The sequence below is a fragment of the Babylonia areolata genome, chromosome 17, assembly GCF_041734735.1.
Source record: "Babylonia areolata isolate BAREFJ2019XMU chromosome 17, ASM4173473v1, whole genome shotgun sequence".
Classification (NCBI taxonomy): Eukaryota; Metazoa; Mollusca; class Gastropoda; order Neogastropoda; family Buccinidae; genus Babylonia; species Babylonia areolata.
The window spans coordinates 2,202,915-2,222,750 of record NC_134892.1 but is presented as its reverse complement, the minus strand read 5'-3'; the positions used below and the strand labels follow the sequence as shown (position 1 = coordinate 2,222,750).

Sequence of the window (19,836 nt, the reverse complement as noted above, 5' to 3'; positions counted from 1 at the left end):
GCTAGCCCAGAATGACCCCTGGATAAAACCCAGAAGGGTTTGTTCCAATGTACCATTTATTTACCTGTGTGCTAGCTGAATCGGTAGCATAAGCAGCACTGACTTGAAGTTGTGTACCTTGTAAATGGAGAGAGTTACCACTCTTTACTGTTTAACCCGAAGGGAGTAGTTTGATTTTGAGGGTGTTGCTCCGGTACAGATATTGAAGGTGGGAAGAGGTGGAGATGTGGAGTGAGTGGGGCAGGGCTTTGAACAAGCCATGTTTGATGTCCTTCCATACTGTTTTACGCTCTGTGCTTTTGCCGTGTTGTTTCTTACAAATGTTTTAAGACTGGAGGCAGATGTAGAGTGAGTTAATGTAATCTGAAAACAGGGAGCCCAGATTCCCGGCATAAGATGTGCACAGTGAAGTCAGGTTTTGTGTCCATCAGTTGAGTGCCGATTTTGTCTTCCTTCAAACACTTTCAGTAACTCGGGGTTCTGCGATGGCCACAATCAACTTGGGACACCCTTGTGTCCACCTTGGTGTGTATCTCCACCCCTGCACAGGACAGCTGTCGTCTTGGGAAATCTAAGGCTTGTTAGAGAAATGTGTGGCCACAGCAGACCAGAATTTTGTTGTCAAAGATTTGTGTTTACTTCTTGGAGCATGTTGTCCATTGCCATCAACCGGACTGCTGGCACCAGTGTTGGAAGATGTATCCCCGAAACATGACCGGAGGACTGAAGTCACTTTCAGACGGGCGCAATAGCAGAGTGGTTAAAGCGTTGGACTGTCAATCTGAGGGTCCCGGGTTCGAATCACGGTGACGGCGCCTGGTGGGTAAAGGGTGGAGATTTTTACGATCTCCCAGGTCAACATATGTGCAGACCTGCTAGTGCCTCAACCCCCTTCGTGTGTATATGCAAGCAGAACATCAAATACGCACGTTAAAGATCCTGTAATCCATGTCAGCGTTCGGTGGGTTATGGAAACAAGAACATACCCAGCATGCACACCCCCGAAAACGGAGTATGGCTGCCTACATGGCGGGGTAAAAACGGTCATACACGTAAAAGCCCACTCGTGTGCTTACGAGTGAACGCAGAAGAAGAAGAAGAAGTCACTTTCTGGTTGTGTATGTTTTAGGAGTTGTCGTCGGTGGCGTTTGAAAACGTGCGGTCAGAATAAATGGTCACAGTTCAGTTACTCAAGGAGGCGTCACTGCGTTCGGACAAATCCATAAACGCTACACCACACCTGCTGAGCAGATGCCTGACCAGCAGCGTAACCCAACGCGCTTTGGCCTTAAGGGAGTGTTTCATGGCAGCCATGTTGTACGTTTTATTTTGACTTTTGATACGTATATACGTTCGGTGTGTGTGTGTGTGTTTGGGGGGTGTCTGTGTATATGTATGCATGTATGTGTGTGTGTGTGCGTGTGTGTGTGTGTGTGTGTGTGAGGCTTATAACTTCAATGCCAACGCTAGACCTTGATCGGAAATTGTGTGTTACTGTAGGTATCAAACTGAATTACTAATCTTTCAACACCTTTGATAGTGTTGCTAGTCTTTTGGGTGTGATCAGCGTTGAACATTATTTTGCAGCTGTGTATTCTTAGAACTGAATCTCTCTCTCTCTCTCTCTCTCTCTCTCTCTCTCTCTCTCTATATATATATATATATATATATATATATATATATATATTCCCGTTTCTGGAGAGAAAAAAAAAGTATCGACTTACTGTTTTGTTGTTGTTGTAGTTGTTGCTGTTGGTGGTGTTATTAATTCAAGTCATGTACGTACCACAATGAAGATTTGTTTGTTTTGACGAACAACGACAGCCGTAGTTACCAAGAGTGGCTATGAAGCGGGACCCGTGGTCGGAGTGGCGGAGGATCGAGGTATGGAAAACCAGTGTTGTCAGTATGTAGTTTATTCGCATCTCTGTCTTTGCTTCCTTGCTTCTTCCTTCTCTGAACAGTTTCCTTTCCTAAACAAAAGCATGGTTATTGTTACTACTACTACTACTACTACTACTACTACTACTACTACTACTACTGTCGCTGCTACTGCAGAGGAGCTAAGAAAAGGTAAAATGGAGGTAATATAACTTTTTTTTTAATGTTGTTACTGAGTGTTTGCTTTTAAAATCGAGGTTTAAAGTTTTTACCCATCAAAAAACCATTTTAGTAATAATGTTTATAAATACATATACTGTTGTGCTCTCTCTCTCTCTCTCTCTCTCTCTCTCTCTCTCTCTCTCAGAAACAGACTATTTACTGTAATATAGAAGTGGACACTATATATATAGTATAGAAGAATGGTGGATGCTGACTTTTTTCAATATGTCAGTTGAAAAAGACATAGACAAATATCATAATTTCATGATCGCAAGTTGCTTTCGGATTTGTCCAGACCTCATTAACTGTCCAAGTTGCAAACTTCACACTGTTTTCTGGTTTAATTTGTATTTCGATCAGTCTCTTTTCATTTGCGAAATGAGACGATAAATAACAACATAGTATTGACACACATCTTTTTAACCGAGAAGCGTTTTAACAAACGGAGGTTTATGATATTTTGTATTAGCGTGTATAAACTCAATTAAACGCTTGCGCTGGTTTGTTAAAATTGCACTTTTTTCAAAGCAACGAGTGCCCAATTCGATGTATCGAGTTTTTTTTGGTTTTGTTTTGGGGTTGAAGTTTTTTGGTTTGTTTTCTTTTTCGGGGGGGGGGGGGCGGGGGGGGGGGGGGGGCGTTGTACATTGTGTAACAGATTTGTAAATAACGAACTAATTCTCCTAGTTTGATTTCGGCCTTGTCAATTACAATTTACGTGGTTTTGAAAGAGAAAATTGAAGGGCATCGTTTCATCAAAAACAATCTGAGTTTCAGAATAATTTTCTTTCTTTTTTTTTCTTTTTTTTTAAATCATCATTATTGATATTATTATCGTTTTATTACTGTATTGTTGTTTTTATTTTTATCTTATCTGGTAGCAGTGAAACGAGGCTGGCCTTCACTGCTCGATTTCGGTAATCTTTTTTTTTTTTTTTTTCATCTGTTAGCTTTGCATGCCCTTTTTTCCAGTTGTGCACTCCACCCGTAGGGAAGAGCAAGGTACTGGTCTGTATCTAGGTAGCTGGTATTTAGGTAGTTGGTATTCAGTGGACATGATATATGTCCACTTTTATGGGGGCACTATTGTTTACCTGTATCTGAAGGTTTGTAGAAATTAAGTCGCGTCTTACTAAGACAGCGAGTGGGCGAGTATTTGTTCGGGGGTTGTTTTTTTTTTTTTTCATTGTTGTTGTTGTTGTTTTCGTTGTTGTTGTTGTGTGTTTTTTTCTGTTTCTTTTTCTCTCCCTCTTTTTTTTTTTTTTTTTTTTTTTTTTTTTTTTTTAATATCCCATTCTGTTGAACCTTTTGATTTATGTATAGATGTATAGTTGTTACATTTAGCTGACAGAAATCCGTTGTATTCTCTCTCTCTCTGTAGATAGATAGATAGATAGATCAGTTTCTCAGTATGTTTTCAAAGAGGCGTCATATGATATGAGGTGTGCGGGCTAGTCCACATTCGCTACTGCACATCTACATCAACCATGAGGCAGAGACAGACAGGGAGAGGGGAATAAACATACGTGGGTAGGGTGCACAGGAGAGGAAAGGGTGGGGGTGTTTAGTGCCCCATGGATTGGGTAGGTTTTCAGATTAACCGATTAACATGTTTAAAAATAAAGAGGAAAAGAAATAAAAATGAACACAGACGTACACACACACACACACACACACACACACACACACACACACACACACACACACACACACACACGAGAAGGAAGAGTCAGTGCATGGTGTACAGATTTTGAACTGTGTCTGGTTTGTTTTGGTTCTGTTTTAACATTGTTGTTGTTATTTGAAAAGTTGATGTTTGTGAGAGATGTTCTCGTGGCTTGTCCTCCACAGTGTGTGTGTGACGTGACCCAAAATCGTGCGTGGGTGGGGCTGGTCTCGTGTCTTCCACAGTGTGTGTGTGTGTGTGTGTGTGTCTGTTGTCGGTGTCTGGGGGGAGGGGGGAAGTTGTTTTGGATGTCTGGGGGTAGGGGGAGGGGGAAAGTTGTGGGTGTCTGGGGGTAGTTGTTGTGGGTGTCTGGGGGGAGGGGGGTAGTTGTTGTGGGTGTCTGGGGGGAGGGGTGGGTGGGGGAATTGTTGTGGGTGTCTGGGGGGAGGGGGAATTGTTGTGGGTGTCTGGGGGGAGGGGTGGGTGGGGGAATTGTTGTGGGTGTCTGGGGGGAGGGGGAATTGTTGTGGGTGTCTGGGGGGAGGGGGGAGTTGTTGTGGGTGTCTGGGGGGAGGGGTGGGAGTTGTTGTGGGGGAATTGTTGTGGGTGTCTGGGGGGAGGGGGAATTGTTGTGGGTGTCTGGGGGGAGGGGGGAGTTGTTGTGGGTGTCTGGGGGGAGGGGTGGGAGTTGTTGTGGGTGTCTGGTGGGAGGGGGGGTTGTTTTGGATGTCTGGGGGGAGGGGTGGGTGGGGGAGTTGTTGTGGGTGTCTGGTGGGAGGGGGGGGGGTTGTTTTGGATGTCTTGGTGGAGGGGGGGGGAGTTGTTGTGGGTGTCTGGTGGGAGGGGGGGTTGTTTTGGATGTCTGGGTGGAGGGGGAAAGTTGTTGTGGGTGTCTGGTGGGAGGGGTGGGTGGGGTGGGTGGGGGAGTTGTTGTGGGTGTTCTCGTATCTTCCACAGTGCGTGTGTGACGTTACCGGTGTGGGTGTGTGGGGCTAGTTCAGTCTTCCACAATGTGTTTTGTGACGTTACCTCTGTGTGTGGGTGGAGGGGTGGGGGCGGGGTGTTCTCGTGTCTCCAACAATGTGTGTGTGTGATGTGACCTGTGCTTCCTGAGCCACAGTGTGCATGTCGTGATGTCAGTCTGCTGCACGTGCTCGTATTCGATATTTTGACACCCCCCTCCCCTATCCCCCCACCCCCTCCCCCATCTCTACCCGCGCCTGCCTCACGCTTAGGAGAGGCAAGGTTCTTTTACGTGCGCGTGTGTGATATCTTTCTGTCTGTAAGGAACAACCTGAATTCTCATCAGTGATATAAACGTAAACTATGTTTAAAGAAAAGCCAGCTGCCCAAAACTTACACAAGCTTAAAGGGATAACATGATCATGGCAGGTGTGTTGAGTGATACAGATTCAACACAGCTTTGTTCTTGTTGTTTTCACCTAAAGACTAAATTCAAGAGTTAACTCTCTCCATACGAACGGCGAAAGAGACGACGTTAACAGCTTTTCACCCCAATTACCATCATCAAAATATTGCAGTCGGAAGGCTCTTATACCGAAGAGGTAAATGTTGACAAAGAAAACCACAATTCTGACGACGGAAGCTAAAGGTTGGGTCATTCAGACACCCACTGGACATCCGAGGGGTCTGTGTAGAGGAGAAGAGAGGACTGGCCGTAGTGAGTGGGTTAAAATCCCTAAGGTCTGAATTTTAGAACATACCTGAGTGTGTGTGTGTGTGTGTGTGTGTGTGTGTAAGAACTTCTGGAGAAGAACTTGGAAGCCGCACTAAAGACAGAGGAAACTACGCCAAAGAACACAGGAATTGTGTACCAAAGGAAGAAGGGAACCAAAGAATTTGCAGTAAACTTCACAGGAAACTTGCGATCTGCACCAAAAACCTGGAAACGACACAGAAGAACAATACCAAGGAACACTGGAACAACACTGGGGAACTGCACCAAAGAATCAGAGAAGACTCTGGAGAACGACATCAAAAGAACTGGAGAACTTCACCAAAGAACACAGGAACGACACTGAAAAACTGTACTAAAGAACCGGGAAATTACACCAAAGAATGGGAACGACCTGAGAACTATACAAAAGAATATGGGAGTTACACTGAAGAACTTGGGAACGACACTGAACAACTACACAAAAGATTATGGGAATTACACTGAAGAATTACACCAAAGAGTTTGGGAACGACACTGAACAACTACACAAAAGATTATGGGAATTACACTGAAGAATTACACCAAAGAGTTTGGGAACGACACTGAACAAATACACAAAAGATTATGGGAATTACACTGAAGAATTACACCAAAGAGTTTGGGAACGACACTGAACAACTACACAAACGATTATGGGAATTACACTGAAGAATTACACCAAAGAGTTTGGGAACGACACTGAACAAATACACAAAAGATTATGGGAATTACACTGAAGAATTACACCAAAGAGTTTGGGAACGACACTGAACAACTACACAAACGATTATGGGAATTACACTGAAGAATTACACCAAAGAGTTTGGGAACGACACTGAACAACTACACAAAAGATTATGGGAATTACACTGAAGAATTACACCAAAGAAACTGAAGAAGTACAGAAAATAAACTGAAGCACTTCACCAATGAACATTGGAACGTCACTGAAACACCACACCAAAGAACTTGGGAATGACACTGAAGAAGTGTACCAAAGAATCGGTACCAGAGAACTGGGGAATTTCACCAAAGAACTTGATAATGACACTGAAGAACTACATTAAAGGACTCTGGAACTACAGCTTTGGAAATACAACTGAGAACCTTCAAATGACACGAAATATCATTCCCGGGAACTTCATCAAACTGCACCAAAAACTTTGAAACTACGCCAAAGAACTCGCGGACTATGCCTAAGAACATCATGGTCACACCTAGGTTCCAAAGAACGTGGAAACTATTTCAAAGAACTTTACACGTATAGCATAAATCATGGAAACCATACAAAAAAAATCGGGACTTATATTAAAGAACTTTGGAACGATATCAAAGTGAAGCACAGTTTCAGAAAAACACCAAAAAAACTCGAAAACCACACCAACTACAACTCTGGAAAAACACCAAAGAATCTGGGAACTGCACCAAACAACTTTAGAACTACAACTTTGGAAATGCACCAAAGAATTTTAAAACAACAACAAAGAACTTCACAGAATTACTTATCAACAACAACTATCTCAGGAACCGCGGCTTTGAAAAAAGGACTTTAAAAAACTTAAAGAAGATCAAACAACTTGGTAACATTTAGAAATTGCGAACTACACCAAATTATACCAACTTCGGAACACCATTAAAGACTTGTCAGTGGTCGTCAACAGAGACAGCGTTTTGTTGTTGTTGTTTTATATCAGGCACAAACATTGCTGCACCATTAAAGACTTGTCAGTGGTAGTCGACAGAGACAGCGTTTTGTTGTTGTTTTATATCAGGCACAAACATTGCTGCACCATTAAAGACTTGTCAGTGGTAGTCAACAGAGACAGCGTTTTCTTGTGTTTTTTCGAAATGATTTGACGTGTTACATTGAAGTGAATTTCATTTTGATTTTAAGTCTTCTTTAGTTTTGTCATTTTGGTTGTATCTGTGGGTTTTTCACTGTTTGGTTTTCTTTGGAATGGTTTTGTTTTCAGTGTGTGACCAGCCGTTCGGTGTTGGCTAGGTTTTAAAGAACGTGGTTTGAAGCGCGCGCGCACGCCTCTGTGTGTGTGTGTGTGTGTGTGTGTGTGTGTGTGTACACTTTAACATCAGCATTTCTAATATTTACTGCAAGTGGTGAATGTGTCAAGTATGGTAATATTTATCAGATATAAGTAAGATATCCCCATTTATAAACACAAGGACGGTTCAAAAATAGGCCAATGGTCAACGTTGCAGCATGGCTTAATGGAAAAAAAAAAGTTGCGATGTCCGCCTACTTCTAAGTTCTTCATCAGTCTTGCCACAAGGAGTGGTCACGATCAGAACACGAACTGTTTGGAGATGCAAGGTCAGAGGCAAAGGTCAAAGGTGAAGGTTGCAAAATGGCCCACAGCAGGGCAGGTTGTCGATGTGATATATCTTGACAAACCTCATCGGGCCTGTCAGTGACAGAAAGATTACGTCAGAGGTTAGGGTCACAACATGACACACCAAAAAATGACTCAATGGAGTTTGTGCTTACACTGACACTGGTAGTTTCAGTTTCTCAAGGAGCAGTCACTGCGTTCAAACAAATGTTTATATTAACGCTGCACCAAATCTGCTTGACATGCCTGACCAGCAGCATAACACAACGCGCTTGTCTGGCCTCGAGCGTAAGCATATATATATATATATATATATATATAATGATCTGTGTACTTACCCATCGGAGTGGATTTCGTTTACAGAATTTTGTTATAGGACAACACTTTTTTTTCTTTTTTTTTTTTTTACCAGGGGTACTTTTTCAGTGCGCCAAGTGCGTGCTGCACACGAGACGTCGGTTTATCGTCTCATCCGAATGACCAGACGGTCAGGTTTTATTTTCCAGTCAAACATGGGAGAAAGGGCGAGCGCGGAATTCGAACCCAGACCCTCACGGACACTGTATTAGCAGATAAGCGTCTTAACCATTCTGCCACCTTGTTCCTGGTACAAAATACGGTAATAGCGAAAGGTGAAGTGGTCAGAACAAACCATCAGCCGTATGGAGGTCACAGGCCAGAGGTAGCAAAGGCGTAACGTGATATTGTTCAAAAGTATGTTCCAATGCCAAGGGGGATAATTACTTTTCAGCATCCGTATTTTCTGTTCCTTGATTCGCTTTCTGTGTTTTCTACAAGTATCACGGTCTTAGTGAGTCTCAAAGGCCTTTTTTGTTTCCTTTTTTTTGTTGTTGTTGTTTTGGGGGATTTTTTTAACGATTATCTCTGCAGCAAAGAGGGGGAGAGGGGTGGGGGTGACTTTTTCTTCCTTGGGGTGAAGGCGAGGGTGGTATGTGAAATCTGTTGCTGTTGTAAGTGTGTGCTTTATACTCGGACGTTACCATTACAAACACTTTATTTCCCTTGATGAAGTCAACGGGGTGTAGGGGGTGGAATTCTTTTCCTTACCCTGGGATAGAACTGGAGGGTCGGGGGATGTCTGTTGTATTGAAGTACAGTGAAAGTGTGTTCACCCAACAGTGCTTTGTGTTAGTGTAGTGTATAGTAGTGTACTGTTGTCTTGTACTGTCTACATTCAGTTGTTTTTTTGTTTTGTTGTTGTTTTCGGTGGTGGTGGTGGTGTGTGTGTGTGTGTAGAAACAGGGTCGTGTTTGAAAGTAGCAAAACAACGGACTGTGTATAGAAAGCATGAGCCACTAAATGATAACCTTTTTCAGATTGGTAAACGTAGTTGTTGTGTTTCGTTTGTTTCGGTTTGTTTAAATTGTTTTTGTTTATCACTGATTTTTTTTTTAATCAAAACACTGGTATTCAGCTAGGCACTGATTTAGTCAATTAAAAGATACAGTTTTGCAAAGCATACATTAAGACACGGATAAATATTTTTGTTGTTTGCTTCTGTTTTAATTAAAAGCGAGCATGTCTGTTTTTGTTAGACATTAGGCATGAAGGGCAACTGCATAACGTATCTATTTTCGTAACTAAAATGACCAGCGAGAATAAGAAAAAATACTACTTAATTAAAGGGTCATGCTGTTAGATTTTCGCTTGGATTCCCATCGACAACCTAAAAAAAAGTGGTTAAAATTGGGTGCTTGAAAGTGCCTTTGAATGCAAAAAAAAACAAGAAGAAAACAATTATGCATAATGTGTAAATACCACATGAGAATGCACACACACACAAAGACAGACAAAGAGATGTTTAGAATGGTTTTACAAATGCCCTGTATTTATCGTATTTAATGCCTTCAGGTAGATTGTCCCCTCTCTCTCTCTCTCTCTCTGTTTGTCTGTTTATCTGTATCCAGTGTGTAATATCTCTTGCGTCTGTTTTTCTACCCGTTTTTTCTTCTTTGCTATATATCTGTTTCTCTTTCTCAAACAGAAACCATGGGCGTGCACACACTTGTACACGTGTATATATATATATATATATATATATATATATATATATATATATATATGTGTGTGTGTGTGTGTGTGTGTGTGTGTGTGTGTGTTCATACATGGATATATCCGCACACATACACGCGCACACACACACATACACATGTGCACGCATACACACACAAACACATACATGATACGAACGCTTACATTCCAAGAATGTGCTGGAGACACTAGAAGACGAAAAGAATTGTATGTTTTAACCCCCTATGTTTCGATATGAACAGGGAATAGTCGGTTTTAACCCCCCATGTTTCGATGTCAACAGAAAATTATGTTTTAACCATCTATGTGTCGATGTGAACCCCTACGTGTCAATATGAACAAAGATTTGTCTGTTTTAACCCCTTGTATGTCGATATGAACAGAGAACTGTGTGTTTTAATCCCCCACGTGACGATATGAACAGATAACTCTGTTTTAACCACCTACGTGTCGATATGAAGAGACAGAGAACTGTCTGTTTTAACCGCTATGTGTCGCTGTGAACAGATATTTGTAAATTTTAATAACCTGTGCGTCGATATGAACAGTGTGTTTTAACCTCCTAAGTGTCGATATGAACATACAACTGTGTTTTTAACCCCCCAGGTGTCGATATCAACAGATAACTGTCTGCTGTAATCCCCAATGTGTCGCTGTGATCAGAGAATCGCCTGTTTTAACCCCCCAGGTGTCGATATCAACAGATAACTGTCTGTTGTGACCTCCTATGTGTCGCTGTGATCAGAGACTCGCCTGTTTTAACCCCCTAGGTGTCGCTATGAACAGAAAACTTTTAACCCCCTACGTGTCGACATGAACACACAACTGTGTGTTTTAACCCCCAACGTGTCAATATGAACAGAAAACTGTTTTTAATCCCCCACGTTTTGATTGATGTGAACTGAGATGTACGTTTTAACCCCCTACGTGTCGATATGAACAGAGAACTGTTTTAACCCCCGATGTTTCGATATGAACACAGTAGTTTAAGTTTTAACCCCATAGGTGTCGATATGAACAGAAAATTGTGTTTTAAACCCCCCACGTTTTGATTGATGTGAACTGAGAGGTCAGTTGTAACACCCTATGTGTCGATGTGAACAGAGAATAGTACGTTTTAACCCCTTGTTTTGATGTGAACAGAGAATTGTCTGTTTTAACCCCCTATGTTTTGATATGACAGAGTTCTACGTTTTAACCCCCTACCTGTCGATGTGAACAGACAACTGTGTTTTAACCCCCTACTTGTCGATATGAACAGATAACTGCCCGCTTTAACCCCATACGTGTCGATATTAACAGAGAATTGTCCGTTTTAACCCCCCACCCCCATCCCACCCGCACTCTTTAGATGTGAACAAAGAATTGTATGCTTTAACCCCCTATGTTTCGAAATGACAAAGAACTGTGTTTTAACCCCCTACGTGTCGATATTAACAGAGAATTATTCGTTTTAAACCCCCCGCACCGCCCACTCTTTCGATTTGAACAGAGAATTGTATGCTTATGCTTTAACTTCCTATGTTCCGAAATGACAAAGAACTGTGTGTTTTAACCCCCTTCGTGTCGATATTAACAGAGAATTGTCCGTTTTAACCCCCCCACTGTTTCGCTATGAACAGAATTGTATGCTTTAACCCCTATGTTTCGAAATGACATGGAACTGTGTGTCAATGTGGAGAGAGAAGTGTGCTTTAACCCTTGACATGTCGACATCAACAGACTTCCACGTGTCCCCCGTGGTGCTGATCATCGGAGTCTGCATCATCGTCTTCCTCGCCCTCCTCTGTGTCGTGCTCATCGTTCTGCAGTGCCGGGGAGGTCAGTTTTCTGTGTGTGTGTGTGTGTGTTCGTTCGTCTTCAGTTTAACTCGCTCAGTACGGCCAGTCCTCTCCTCCTCTACACAGACCCCTCGGATGTCCAGTGGGTGTCTGAATGACCCAACCTTTAGCTTCCATCGTCAGAATTGTGGTATTCTTTGTCAACATTCACGTCTTCAGTATAAGAGCCTTCCGCTTGCAATATTTTGATGATGGTAATTGGGGTGAAACGCTGTTAACGTCGTCTCTTTCGCCGTTCGTATGGAAAGAGTTAACGTCTTTCCACTTGAAGTGATATTAGACGACCAAAAACAAAAAAAACGTGGGGGTAGGGGTTGTGGGAGGGGGTTGGGGGGTAAAAGTGTGTGTATGTGTGGAGGGTGAATAGGGAGAGACAACGCTAGGGAAAATGGAAACGTTATAAACGCCAACATCAAACAACTATAACAAATGTCCTATTGGACTACACAGCAAACCTTCTGCAACAGCAAATAACATACAGGAATTGTTAATAACACATTCAAAAGAACTTTTGGTGAAGTCTGGCAAAAAAACATTTTAGATTCTGATTTCGAATATTATATGGTTGCCAGATATATGTTCTCCACATATGCATCTGACATCTTTGCTGTGTGTGTGTGTTTTATGTGGCCTCAATATTAACATCACAGAAATATATCGCAGAATAAAATAAGATAATCAAAAGAGTAACAAAAAAAAAGACGCTGAGCTGCACAGTTGGATGGTCGCATACATGTCTGTATTATTTGATGTCAGTTAATTGACTAATATACATATGTTGACTGGAAAGGATACTATTGGGGTGCATATGAATACATGAGTGTTTATGTGTTTCCTTTTTCTTTTTTTCTTCTCGGTTCCTTGTAATTCCACACGTATTATTTTCCTTTTCGTCACTGTCCCTGACACTGTCCCCGTCTCTGTCCCTTTCTCTGTCCCTTTCTCTGTCCCTGTCCCTGTCTCTGTCCCTTTCTCTGTCCCTTTGTCTGTCCCTGTCCTTGTCTCTGCCCCTGTCCCTTTCTCTGTCCCTGTCCCTGTCTGTCCCTGTCCCTTTCTCTGTCCCTGTCTGTCCCTTTCTCTGTCCCTGTCCCTGTCTGTCCCTTTCTCTGTCCCTGTCTGTCCCTTTCTCTGTCCCTGTCTGTCCCTTTCTCTGTCCCTGTCTGTCCCTTTCTCTGTCCCTGTCCGTCCCTTTCTCTGTCCCTGTCCCTGTCTGTCCCTTTCTCTGTCTCTGTCCCTTTCTCTGTCTCTTTCTCTGTCTCTGTCTCTGTCCCTGTCTCTGTCTGTCCCTCTGTCTGTCCCTTTCTCTGTCCCTGTCCCTCCCTTTCTCTGTCCCTTTCTCTGTCCCTTTCTCTGTCCCTGTCCCTCCCTTTCTCTGTCCCTTTCTCTGTCCCTGTCCGTCCCTTTCTCTGTCCCTTTCTCTGTCCCTGTCTGTCCCTCTGTCTGTCCCTTTCTCTGTCCCTGTCCCTCCCTTTCTCTGTCCCTTTCTCTGTCCATTTCTCTGTCCCTGTCCCTCCCTTTCTCTGTCCCTTTCTCTGTCCCTTTCTCTGTCCCTGTCCCTCCCTTTCTGTCCCTGTCCCTTTCTCTGTCCCTTTCTCTGTCCCTGTCCGTCCCTTTCTCTGTCCCTGTCTGTCCCTTTTTCTGTCCCTGTCCCTGTCTGTCCCTTTCTCTGTCCCTGTCTGTCCCTTTCTCTGTCCATGTCCATGTCTGTCCCTTTCTCTGTCCCTTTCTCTGTCCCTGTCTGTCCCTTTCTCTGTCTCTGTCCCTTTCTCTGTCCCTTTCTCTGTCCCTGTCCCTGTCTGTCCCTTTCTCTGTCCCTTTCTCTGTCCCTGTCCCTGTCTCTGTCTGTCCCTTTCTCTGTCCCTGTCCCTGTCCGTCCCTTTCTCTGTCCCTTTCTCTGTCCCTTTCTCTGTCCCTTTCCGTCCCTTTCTCTGTCCCTTTCTCTGTCCCTTTCTCTGTCCCTTTCTCTGTCCCTTTCTCTGTCCCTCTCTGTCCCTTTCTCTGTCCCTGTCTGTCCCTTTCTCTGTCCGTCCCTTTCTCTGTCCCTCTCTGTCCCTTTCTCTGTCCCTGTCCCTTTCTCTGTCCCTGTCCCTGTCCGTCCCTGTCCCTGTCCCTGTCTGTCCCTTTCTCTGTCCATGTCCCTGTCTGTCCCTTTCTCTGTCCCTTTCTCTGTCCCTGTCCCTGTCTGTCCCTCTCTTTGTCCCTTTCTCTGTCCCTGTCCCTGTCCGTCCCTTTCTCTGTCCCTGTCTGTCCCTTTCTCTGTCCTTTCTCTGTCCCTTTCTCTGTCCTTTCTCTGTCCCTTCTCTGTCCCTTTCTCTGTCCCTGTCCGTCCCTTTCTCTGTCCCTGTCCCTCCCTTTCTCTGTCCCTTTCTCTGTCCCTGTCAGTCCCTTTCTCTGTCCATTTCTCTGTCCCTGTCCCTCCCTTTCTCTGTCCCTTTCTCTGTCCATTTCTCTGTCCCTGTCCCTCCCTTTCTCTGTCCCTTTCTCTGTCCCTGTCCCTCCCTTTCTCTGTCCATTTCTCTGTCCCTTTCTCTGTCCCTGTCCGTCCCTTTCTCTGTCCCTTTCTCTGTCCCTGTCCCTCCCTTTCTCTGTCCCTTTCTCTGTCCCTGTCCCTCCCTTTCTCTGTCCCTGTCCCTTTCTCTGTCCCTGTCCCTTTCTCTGTCCCTGTCCGTCCCTTTCTCTGTCCCTTTCTCTGTCCCTGTCCGTCCCTTTCTCTGTCCCTGTCCCTGTCTGTCCCTTTCTCTGTCCCTTTCTCTGTCCCTGTCTGTCCCTTTCTCTGTCCCTGTCTGTCCCTTTCTCTGTCCATGTCCATGTCCGTCCCTTTCTCTGTCCATGTCCATGTCCGTCCCTTTCTCTGTCCCTGTCTGTCCCTTTCTCTGTCCCTGTCCCTGTCTGTCCCTTTCTCTGTCCCTTTCTCTGTCCCTGTCCCTGTCCCTTTCTCTGTCCCTGTCCCTGTCTGTCCCTTTCTCTGTCTCTGTCTGTCCCTTTCTCTGTCCCTGTCCCTGTCCGTCCCTTTCTCTGTCCCTTTCTGTCCCTTTCTCTGTCCCTGTCTGTCCCTTTCTCTGTCCCTGTCCCTGTCTGTCCCTTTCTCTGTCCCTGTCTGTCCCTTTCTCTGTCCCTGTCCCTCCCTTTCCCTGTCCCTTTCTCCGTCTCTGTCCCTTTCTCTGTCTCTGTCCGTCCCTTTCTCTGTCCCTGTCCCTTTCTCTGTCCCTTTCTCTGTCCCTGTCCCTGTCCGTCCCTTTCTCTGTCCCTGTCCCTGTCTGTCCCTTTCTCTGTCCCTGTCCCTGTCTGTCCCTTTCTCTGTCCCTTTCTCTGTCCCTGTCTGTCCCTTTCTCTGTCCCTGTCCCTGTCTGTCCCTTTCTCTGTCCCTGTCCCTGTCTGTCCCTTTCTCTGTCCCTGTCCGTCCCTTTCTCTGTCCCTGTCCCTCCCTTTCTCTGTCCCTGTCCCTGTCTGTCCCTTTCTCTGTCCCTGTCCCTGTCTCTTTCTCTGTCCCTGTCTGTCCCTTTCTCTGTCCCTGTCCCTTTCTCTGTCCCTGCCCCTGTCCCTGTCCTTGTCTCTGCCCCTGTCCCTGTCCCTGTCCCTTTCTCTGTCCCTGTCCCTTTCTCTGTCCCTTTCTCTGTCTCTGTCCCTGTCCCTTTCTCTGTCCCTTTCTCTGTCTCTGTCCCTGTCCCTGTCTCTGTCCCTTTCTCTGTCCCTGTCCCTTTCTCTGTCCCTTTCTCTGTCCCTGTCCCTTTCTCTGTCCCTGTCCCTGTCCCTGTCCCTTTCTCTGTCCCTGTCCCTTTCTCTGTCCCTGTCCCTGTCCCTGTCCCTGTCCCTTTCTCTGCCCCTGTCCCTGTCCCTGTCTCTGTCCCTGTCTCTGTCCCTGTCCCTGTCCCTGTCCCTGTCCCTGTCCCCCCTGTCTCTGTCCCTGTCCCTTTCTCTGTCCCTGTCCCTGTCCCTTTCTCTGTCCCTGTCTCTGTCCCTGCCCCTGCCCCTGCCCCTGTCACTGTCCCTTTCTCTGTCTCTGTCCCTTTCTCTGTCTCTGTCCCTGCCCCTGTCTCTGTCCCTGCCCCTGTCTCTGTCCCTGCGCCTGTCCCTGTCCCTGTCCCTTTCTCTGTCCCTGTCCCTTTCTCTGTCCCTGTCTCTGCCCCTGTCTCTGCCCCTTTCTCTGCCCCTGTCTCTGCCCCTTTCTCTGCCCCTGTCCCTGTCCCTTTCTCTGCCCCTGTCCCTGTCTCTGTCCCTGTCTCTGTCCCTTTCTCTGCCCCTGTCCCTGCCCCTGTCTCTGTCCCTTTCTCTGCCCCTGTCCCTGTCTCTGCCCCTTTCTCTGTCCCTGTCTCTGCCCCTTTCTCTGCCCCTGTCCCTGCCCCTGCCCCTTTCTCTGTCCCTTTCTCTGCCCCTGCCCCTTTCTCTGTCCCTTTCTCTGCCCCTGTCCCTGCCCCTTTCTCTGCCCCTGTCCCTGTCCCTTTCTCTGCCCCTGTCCCTGCCCCCTTCTCTGCCCCTGTCCCTTTCTCTGTCCCTGTCTCTGCCCCTGTCCCTTTCTCTGTCCCTTTCTCTGCCCCTGTCCCTTTCTCTGTCCCTTTCTCTGTCCCTGTCCCTTTCTCTGCCCCTGTCCCTTTCTCTGTCCCTGTCCCTGTCCCTGTCTCTGCCCCTGTCCCTGTCCCTTTCTCTGCCCCTGTCCCTTTCTCTGTCCCTGTCCCTGCCCCTTTCTCTGCCCCTGTCCCTTTCTCTGTCTCTGTCACTGTCCCTTTCTCTGTCACTGTCCCTTTCTCTGTCACTGTCACTGTCCTGTCCCTGTCAACTGTCCCTGTCTGTCCCTGTCCCTTTCTCTGCCCCTGTCCCTTTCTCTGTCCCTGTCACCTGTCCCTGTTCCTGTCACCTGTCCCTGTCTGTCCCTGTCAACTGTCACTGTCCCTGTCCCTGTCTGTCCCTGTTCCTGTTCCTGTCACTGCCCCTGTCACCGTCCCTGTCTGTCCCTGTCAACTGTCACTGTCCCTGTCACTGTCTGTCCCTGTCAGTCCCTGTGAACTGTCCCTGTCACTGTCTGTCCCTGTCAACTGTCACTGTCAGTCCCTGTCAACTCTCCCTGCCTCTCCCTGTCCCTGTCAACTGTCCCTGCCCCTGTCTGTCCCTGTCAACTGTCCCTGTCACTGTCCCTGTCTGTCCCTGTCCCTGTCTGTCCCTGTCCCTGTCCACTGTCCCTGTCCGTCCCTGTCCCTGTCTGTCCCTGTCAACTGTCCCTGTCCCTGTCTGTCCCTGTCCCTGTCAACTGTCCCTGTCCCTGTCTGTCCCTGTCAACTGTCATGTCCCTGTCACTCTCCCCGTCTGTCACTGTCAACGGTCACTGTCCTGTCCCTGTCACTATCCCTGTCTGTCACTGTCAACTGTCACTGTCCTGTCCCTGTCCTGTCAACTGTCCCTGTCCGTCCCTGTCAACTGTCCCTGTCCTGTCCCTGTCACTGTCCCTGCCAACTGTCACTGTCAACTGTCCCTGTCACTGTCCGTCACTGTCCCTGTCAACTGTCCCTGTCTGTCCCTGTCAACTGTCCCTGTCCTGTCACTGTCAACTGTCCCTGTCCTGTCCCTGTCCCTGTCAACTGTCCCTGTCCTGTCCCTGTCAACTGTCCCTGTCCTGTCCCTGTCAACTGTCCCTGTCCCTGTCCTGTCCCTGTCCTGTCAACTATCCCTGTCTGTCCCTGTCAACTGTCACTGTCCTGTCCCTGTCACTGTCCCTGTCCCTGTCAACTGTCCCTTTCTGTCCCTGTCCCTGTCCCTGACGTCACTGTCAACTGTCCCTGTCAACTGTCCCTGCCAACTGTCACTGTCCCTGTCCGTCACTGTCCCTGTCAACTGTCCCTGTCAGTCCCTGTCACTGTCCCTGTCAACTGTCCCTGTCTGTCCCTCTCAACTGTCACTGTCCCTGTCCTGTCACTGTCACTGTCCCTGTCAACTGTCCCTGTCCTGTCCCTGTCACTCCTGTCACTGTCCCTGTCCTGTCCCTGTCACTATCCCTGTCCTGTCCCTGTCCTGTCACTATCCCTGTCCTGTCCCTGTCACTATCCCTGTCCTGTCCCTGTCCTGTCCCTGTCACTGTCCCTGTCCTGTCCCTGTCCTGTCCCTGTCTGTCCCTGTCAACTGTCACTGTCCCTGTCACTGTCCCTGTCCTGTCCCTGTCCTGTCCCTGTCAACTGTCCTGTCCTGTCCCTGTCTGTCCCTGTCCTGTCCCTGTCTGTCCCTGTCCCTGTCCGTCACTGTCAACTGTCCCTGTCAGTTGTCACTGTCCCTGTCACTGTCCCTGTCCGTCACTGTCCACTGTCCCTGTCCACTGTCCCTGTCAACTGTCACTGTCCCTGTCACTGTCCCTGTCAACTGTCCCTGTCACTGTCCGTCACTGTCCCTGTCCCTGTCACTGTCAACTGTCCCTGTCACTGTCCGTCACTGTCCCTGTCAACTGTCCCTGTCCGTCACTGTCCCTGTCAACTGTCCCTGTCAATCCCTGTCAACTGTCCCTGTCACTGTCCGTCACTGTCCCTGTCACTGTCCCTGTCAACTGTCCCCAGTGTTCCGTCGAGGCAAGTCTCGAGGCGGCCACCGAGGGGCGAACCGAGAGTCGCTGCTGTCCAACAAGAGCGAGCAGGCGGGAGGAGGCGGAGGCGGCGGCGGCGGCTGCAGCAACTCCTCCAAGGACCTTGACCTCGGAGTCACGACCTACAGGTCCACGCGCTCCTTCCCGGTCTTCAACTCGGCACCCACCCCCCCACCGGCGCCCCCGTCCCAGGTCAGCCGCGGCTCCAGCAGCGGAGGAGGCGGCAGCAGCAGCGGCATCATGAGGCCCCAGAGACCGCCTCCCGGTGAGCACGTGCACATGGGGGGCATGTTGGGGTGGTGTGGGGTTTGATGGAGGTGGTAATGTTGTGGGTCGTTGATGATGGTGGAGGTGGTGGTGATGGTGGTGGAGGTGGTCGTTGGTGGTGGTGGTGGTGGAGGTGGTGATGTTGGGGGTCGTTGATGATGGTGGTGGTGGTGATGGTGGTGATGGTGGTTGTTGATGGTGGTGGCGGTGATGGTGGAGGTGATGGTGGTCGTTGATGGTGGAGGTGGTGATGTTGGGGATCGTTGATAGTGATGGTTGTAGTGGTGATGTTTGGGTTCATTGGTGATGGTGGTGATAGTGATGGTGGTGGGGATGATGTTGGGGGTCATTGATGGTGGTGATGGTGATGATGATGATCTGAACACCATGGTCATGTTAAGAGATCATCATTGATGATGATGATGGTGGTGGTGGTGGTGATGATGATGATGGGAATCACTGATGATGATGGTAGTGGTGGTGATGGTGGTGATGATGATAATGGTGATGGCGGTGGTCTCATCACACGAAGGCAGGCACACACACACACCCACACCCACATACACACACACACACACAGATGATGGTGATAGCGAAATGATGTGGACAACTACTTTTAGTCCTGAACTATAAGAGACAGAGTATCAACAGAGAGACAGACAGACAGACTTTTGACCTGACTATTGACAAAAGCTTACAGTTGGGCCAACAGCAAAGTGAGAGCTGTATTATCAGTGGTTTCTCTACTGCAATGGGAAGTCATTTACAGCTTAGGCTTTTGTGAAGGACTATGACTCTCAAACTCGGAGGCAAGATTGCACTGGTTCTAAGTGCAGCAGCCTTGGGGGCTAGTTGGGACCCATCCCCAACGCCGACTGTCCAAAAACTCTCTTGGCTCGAGAGAGTAGGGATGTAACTATGGCAAGACACTCTCCACTATAATTGAATTCTAGCCCAGATAGTCAAGACAGCAGTTGCCACCTCTCCTGTTCTGAGGGTCGTGGTCGGACAAAAGGAGCAAGGTGGCAGAATGGTTGAGACGCTCAGCTGCCAATACAGAGAGTCTGTGGGGGTGAAGGTTCAAATCCCGCTCTCGCCCTTTCTCCAAAGTTTGACTGGAAATTCAAACTGAGCGTCTCGTCTTTCGAATCAGACGATAAACCGAGGTCCCGTGTGCAGCACGCATTTGGCGCACTTAAAAATTGCACCCATGGCAACAAAAGTGTTGTCCTCTGGCTAAATTCTGTAAAATGAAACCCACTCCGATAGCTACACAAATGTAA

At 47.2% G+C, this 19,836-nt stretch overlaps 1 protein-coding gene across 2 annotated transcripts in view; it reads left to right on the top strand.

Moving 5' to 3' along the window:
• The window catches only part of LOC143291578 (uncharacterized), an 88,985-nt gene that overhangs the window by 63,722 nt on the left and 5,427 nt on the right, over nt 1-19,836 (top strand). Inside the window, exons 4-7 of one of the 2 annotated variants that reach the window (XM_076601506.1) lie at nt 1,825-1,884; nt 2,985-3,020; nt 11,609-11,707; nt 18,261-18,551. In XM_076601506.1, the coding sequence (XP_076457621.1) occupies nt 1,825-1,884; nt 2,985-3,020; nt 11,609-11,707; nt 18,261-18,551 (486 nt within the window). The remainder of the gene's footprint in view (nt 1-1,824; nt 1,885-2,984; nt 3,021-11,608; nt 11,708-18,260; nt 18,552-19,836) is intronic. The other variant, XM_076601508.1, reaches the window with a different exon arrangement.